Source organism: Microtus oregoni, unplaced genomic scaffold (genome assembly GCF_018167655.1).
Source record: "Microtus oregoni isolate MIOR12 unplaced genomic scaffold, Mior012 000001F_ref0000356, whole genome shotgun sequence".
Taxonomy (NCBI): domain Eukaryota; kingdom Metazoa; phylum Chordata; class Mammalia; order Rodentia; family Cricetidae; genus Microtus; species Microtus oregoni.
In genome coordinates, this window is record NW_024543060.1 from 67255035 (window position 1) to 67261379 (window position 6345).

The window sequence follows — 6345 nt, forward strand, 5'->3', positions numbered from 1 at the left end:
GTCATAGGAAAAATTAACTATCTTTCTCTTTTAAAAATTGAAGTTTTAACCGTGATTGGAGATACCACAAAGAAGAACGAGTGTGGATTACCAGAGCACCAGGCATGGAGCCCACAATGAAAACCAATACATATGAGAGAGGAACATATTACTTCTTTGACTGTCTGAACTGGAGGAAAGTAGCTAAGGTATATTTTTTTTCCATGTGCAAAAATGTATGAATATTTGTAGTCATTAAAAACTTCCTTTGCTTGTTAATATGTAACAGTATGTCTATTCCAATAATGTGTCAGATATTTGCCATGCCTCATAGAAGTCTCCAGAAACAACTCATTTCACTAATAGAAAATTCATTAAATTTGGTAAGAGATTTTTATGGTAAATATAACCCACACTTAGTTTCAGAGAACTCCCAACTCTATGTCTTTGAATATTCTTTCCGTCGGAGATTCTTAGTGCTACAAAAGCTAAACAGAAGAATAGTATTTCTGACAAATTAGTTCTTTGGGCAATATTTTAGTTGTTGCTTTGGGGTCATTGTTTTTCAATATAATAAGTTGGTAGAATGTTTTACATTTTAAGATAGTTTGAAGTGTTATCAGATATAAACCATAGAAAAGTTTGGACTTTTATAATTTTTATAAAACTTAAAGAAATTTAAAAATATGAATCCGATAGAAAATACAGAAGAGATTAAAAATTATTTTGGTTTTTGTTTTTCGGTGTGTCGGTAGTCAATGTGGTTAGTGCTTAGTCCTTAGATTATGTTGGTCATTTCAACAGCTATAGTTAATGAAAATATTGTCTTAGTTTCAAAGACTATATTCTTACAATTTTAGTTAAATAGAGGTATTTAAATTAGTATATTTTAAAATAGGGTTTTTTTTCTCCTTAAACAGTATAACAGAAATATAGAATTTAGCTTCCATTTCTGCTTTGATCTCGTACAAGTTTTCTTTCTGTAACTCTGTTCTTTTTTTCGAAATGGATATCATGAAGATTGAATGAAATTCTATGCGTACACATCCATACCCTTCATACGGGGTTTCCTTTTGGCACATGGTGGATGTGTGTGTTAGTAGTTCTGATACTTTTATCATTGTTGGAGGTTACTGCTATTCTTCCAAACATGAAAATTTTCCCATTGATTGTTTCTTGGTTAAATTGTGATTCTCCAATTTTAGCTTGTATGAGAATTACCTGGGGAACTAGTTAAACAAATTGCAGAGCCTTCCCTTCTACTGTGTGATCTAGTCAGGTCTGTGGGTGGGGTCTAAGAATGAATACTTACTCCCAAGTTATTCTAGAGAGCATGCTGTTTCTGGTCCAAGGCCATGCTATCAGAGAGACAAGGTCTTTGGAGGAGAACCGAAGCTTTTTACATTCATTTTTGAAGCTTTATGCTCAATAATTTGAATTCTAAATCCACATGCAAAAATGAATGCACTTAAGCAATACATAGCTATATAATTATAGCTAAAATTTGGATTGTGTGTTTGTTAGGAAATCAAGTGAGAAAGAAGAGTTTTTGAGAACCATCTTCTCTTCATAATGTAAGATATTCATAAACATTAATATTAGAGCTTTTTATTTCCGCAGAAATAATTCCCAGTTTAGGTCAATGTTATTTTAAGGAAAATGTTTCCTATATAAAATAAAAGATTATTTATGACATATGCTTGTTAAATAATTTTGCTAAGTTTTACCTGTCTCCTAATATAGTTGAACAACTGTTTTCACTTCATAAGAATATTAGTGAAGTAGGAAAATAAACTCTAAGTGGTAGTTAGTATCTAAGTTATTCCCTAAGAAAGCTCTCTAAATAATATGTTAGCTGCCTGCATTGATATTCTTCAAAATTCTTCCATCGTGAAGGGAAACAATGAGAATTGTTGGTTTCTATCAGGTATTAATGAGCATTTGTGAAAATTGGTTATGGTGAAGTATAGTTTACAATAACTATTCACAGATGTATTCAGACCTTTCCATAAGATTGCTTAGTATTAAAGACATTTTAGTGATTCTGTTAAGAGACTTCATAAAATTATAAAATGTTCATAAATGTGACATTGTCACATCAGCCACGGGGCTTGTTGTAGAGTTTGTGGAATAGTGAGGTCAATACCACACAACTGCATCTTACTTGTGAGGATGTGTACATAGTGTGGTAATGGTGCGGCGCTGTGTCTCTGTAAGTACTGAACAAATGGAGGCTGTAGGCACAGGGTGCTCTGCGGGCCTTTGAGATCTCAGCCCACTCCCAGTGACACTCTTCCTCCAATAAGGCCACATTGACATGTAAAAGAAACACTATAGATATTGAAGTTAGATGTAGTTAAAGAGCAAAGAGGTAAGAGTGATGCAAGGTTCAGCTACTTTAAGAAGAATAAAAATATGTGGAAAACAGATAACAGATAAAAGGTTATTGATGAAAGACAAGATTTGACCCATAATATTTCTAGTTAGTGTGTAAATATTTTTTAAATATTAAAGTATTTATGCTTCCTATGTTCAAACTGGTCTCTTTTTTATAATATTAATAGGATATAATATTCATGAGGTTAAACTCTTTAAATACTAATAAATCAGTGTATCTTGCTAGTATGGATGGGTAAAATGTAACTTAGAGCTTGTCGTTGTCAAAATTGCAGGTAAGCTTTTTATGCTAAGTATATTTTAGACGCAGATGCATTTTCATTTCAAAGAATAACTGGGAAAATTGTGCTAATGTGAATGTGGATACTCAACTTCAGCCATGGGCAGGAGTTTAAGGATGGCGACTGCCGTTTGCTCCTTCTTGCTAGTGGGTGAATAGCCCTGTGCCTTTCTCAGTCCTATGGAAAGTATCTGTTTAAAAGATAAAGTCACACAGTGTACCTTGGTTATAAACAATTGTGAAGACGCTTAATGTTTTCAAAGTTATTTTAAGCGTATAATGAAATAAATTTGTTTTGAATCTAGGATTAAAAACACACAAACCCTTCATGTGTTACACTAGGAAAGACAGATCCTGCCAAGTTTGGATCCTAGTCTTCAGTATAATAAAATACCAATTTACCCAAGAAACATACAAAGATTACAAAAAAATGAGCTCTGTCTTTAGTTTTGGTTCATAGTAGGTTGTCAGTTATATGTGTGCTGATGTGTTTGGTGTCGAAAAGCTTGATCACTGTTGCCTAAGGTCTTATTTTAACTAAATAATGCAAATTGTATTTAATTAACAGCGGAAGCATTCATCATGGGGTCAGTTTGATACCAGACACAATAGGATAAGTTAACCAATGGTTGCTAAGGGTGCTTGTTTAATCCTCAGTAAATAATGTGGGTTGAGGTTTAATAACTTGAGAGAGATTTTAAAATAATTTGTGGTAGTTAGATTCAGGCTATAGAATGAGTAATTTTAGAGCCTCCCCCTTTTTTGTGGTTACAGAAGTATTTGGATTTGTATGCAGTTATATTTGCATCTCTGGTGAATTCTTAAATTTTAAAACCTTTGAAGCCAGGTTTTGTAACCCCAGTATTCAGGAGGCTGGGGTGGGCGTGTTTGTGACTTTGTAGCCTCCTTGGGCTATGTGGGGAGTTTCAAAGCCAGCCTAAACTGGCAAGACCTTGTCTCAAAAACAAAAAAAGAAGAGAGAGAAGGGGCAGCAAGATGACCCTGGGTAGAGGTACTTGCCAACGGGCGGGAAGACCCGAGTTGACCTACACAGTGGAAGTAGAAAGCCAGCGTGTCATCTGTATGCGCTGTGATGTGTTTGCCCCCTTATCCACAAATAAATATTAAAAATAAAAACCATAATAGATTTGGACACTTCGATTAAAATCAGTAATCAGTTAGGTTTCCGATAATCATACACCAAAACTATCATCTAGTTTTAAATGGCCATTAAATTATCTTTTATGACTTTTATGAAGTGGGAGTTCTAGAGGTATGTGTGTTTTCAGCTCATTGTTTTCCTGAGATTTTAATGAGGTTAAAGAATAACTGCTTAAAAAATTGTCATCAAGGTAAATTGAAAAGTTTCTCATTTTAAACATGAACAAACTGTTAGGGTTTTTGTTTTGTTTTGTACTTCATTAAAATAGGCTTTATTTAAACATCCTATAATTTTTGGTCTTTTGCAAGAGAGCAATAATAATTTCCTTTTTTAGTTTTAATTACAAACTTGCACAGAATTTTGATGAGTCCACATTCCTAAGTAACTGATTTTTATATTCAGCAGGTCGATACTCACGTACAGTAGACAGTAGGCACAGGGCACTACTGTTCTTCAGACTGCTTTACTTACGAGGGCAAAGATCTAGTGTCTCTGTGTTCACTCTCATGTGGAATTATTTTTTTATTCTTTTTTAAAAAATATTTATTTATTTATTTATTATGTATACAATATTCTCTCTGCATACAGATAGTTGTGAGCCACCATGTGGTTGCTGGGAATTGAACTCAGGACCTCTGGAAGAGCAGGCAGTGCTCCTAACCACTGAGCCATCTTTCCAGCCCCTTATTTTTTTATTCTTATAGTAAATATATCTTGACCAAAAAAAAAAAAATTATAAGAGAGTCACTTGGCTCAGCAAGTAAAAGTTCTTGCCAAGGAGACCGATGGCCTACCCGAGTTTGGTCCTCATGTAGGTGGGAGACCTAGACCTACATCTCAATTGTCCTCTGACCTTCACTCCTGCTCCTGCGTGTTCTCTCTCTCTCTCTCTCTCTCTCTCTCTCTCTCTCTCTCTCTCTCTCATATACACAAACACACACTAAATAATGCTTTTTAAAAGAGGTTTATGAAATAATTTAAATTCTCAAGTTTTGATGTTCTTTTTATAGGAGTTCCATCTGGAATATGACAAATTAGAAGAACGGCCTCACCTGCCATCCACCTTCAACTACAACCCTGCTCAGCAAGCCTTCTAAAAGACTTCCCTTTCCTGGGGTATGGCTGTCTCAGCACAGTACTCGACAGATCCGCAGAACTGATGTGGCTCAGGCAACCTGGTTTTAATTCATTGAGGATCTGGCAATTGGCTTACGTAAAGGGTCACCATTTGAGGTCCTGCCTTACCAATTATGTGCTGCCCAACAACTAAATTTGTAATTTGTTTTCTCTAGTTTGAGCAGGGTCTGAATTTTTTCGTTTATTTTCTTTTTGCCAGCAGACAGACTTGGGTCTATAAAGACAAGCAAGTACACTGACAGAAGTTACCATTTAGTTTCTTAAATGTAAAAAAGAAAACCCACAAAAGACTCAACAAAATTAGACCACAAAATTTGCATTGTTCATTGTAGCACTATTGGTAATAAAATAACAAATGTTTGTGCATTTTTATGTGAAGATCCTTCTCGTATTTCATTTGGAAAGATGAGCAAGGGCTGCTTCTTTCATTTTACTTCCCCTTCTGTTTCTGAAAGGCAGTTTCGCCAGGCTTAATGCAAGAATATGACTGTAGAAGAAAGAGATTGCCACGGTCTCTGGATGGTTTCCAGGGCTGTGTTGTTACTGAGCTTCATCTTTCCAGAATGAGCAAAACACTGTCCAGTCTTTGTTACGATTTTGTAATAAATGTGTACATTTTTTTTAAATTTTGGACATCACATGAATAAAGGTATGTATGTACGAATGTGTATATATTATATATATGACATCTATTTTGGAAAATGTTTGCCCTGCTGTACCTCATTTTTAGGAGGTGTGCATGGATGCAATATATGAAAATGGGACATTCTGGAACTGCTGGTCAGGGGACTTTGTCGCCCTGTGCACTAAAGGGCCAGATTTTCAGCAGCCAAGGACATCCATACCCAAGTGAATGTGATGGGACTTCAAGACGTGAACTGAGACAATTCACTCTGGCTGTTTGAACAGCAGCGTTTCATAGGAAGAGAAAAAGATCAATCTTGTATTTTCTGACCACATAAAGGCTTCTTCTCTTTGTAATAAAGTAGAAAAGCTCTCCTCACTGCAGTGTTGACTTTGATTTGAAATTGTCAGACTTCTTCAACACGAAAAACATCGATAAAAGCCTGAAGTTTCACAAATACACTGAATGGTGTGACTAAATTTAGATTTTTTTTTCCAGCTATCAGTAAATAGGTTAATGGATCCACAGTGGGCCCTTTTCCTTGTTGGTTTTAAATGCATCCTCAGCATTAACCAGAGGAGAAAAGTTGAATGGGTGGGAGCAACACTACAAGTAATATCCCGAGGCACTCTTGGGACCCAACAAAAAGTTTGTTCTCTGAGAAATTGGTGAGGAATCCCGTGACAGAACTTTTAGACCTATTTTGTCTTTATGAAATTTACTTTCAGCTGCTGGCCTGTATAGTTCATATTGAAGGTTACTGGT

The 6345-nt window shown here is 35.3% G+C and overlaps 1 protein-coding gene across 9 annotated transcripts in view; it reads left to right on the plus strand.

Moving 5' to 3' along the window:
* The window catches only part of Cnot2 (CCR4-NOT transcription complex subunit 2), a 91009-nt gene extending 85051 nt beyond the window's left edge, over positions 1-5958 (plus strand). For all 9 annotated transcript variants that reach the window (XM_041666397.1, XM_041666408.1, XM_041666379.1 and 6 more), the window contains 2 exons: positions 44-188; positions 4829-5958. In XM_041666397.1, coding sequence (XP_041522331.1) covers positions 44-188; positions 4829-4915 — 232 coding nt within the window. In that variant the 3' untranslated portion in view covers positions 4916-5958. The remainder of the gene's footprint in view (positions 1-43; positions 189-4828) is intronic.
* The last annotated feature ends 387 nt before the right edge of the window (positions 5959-6345 follow it).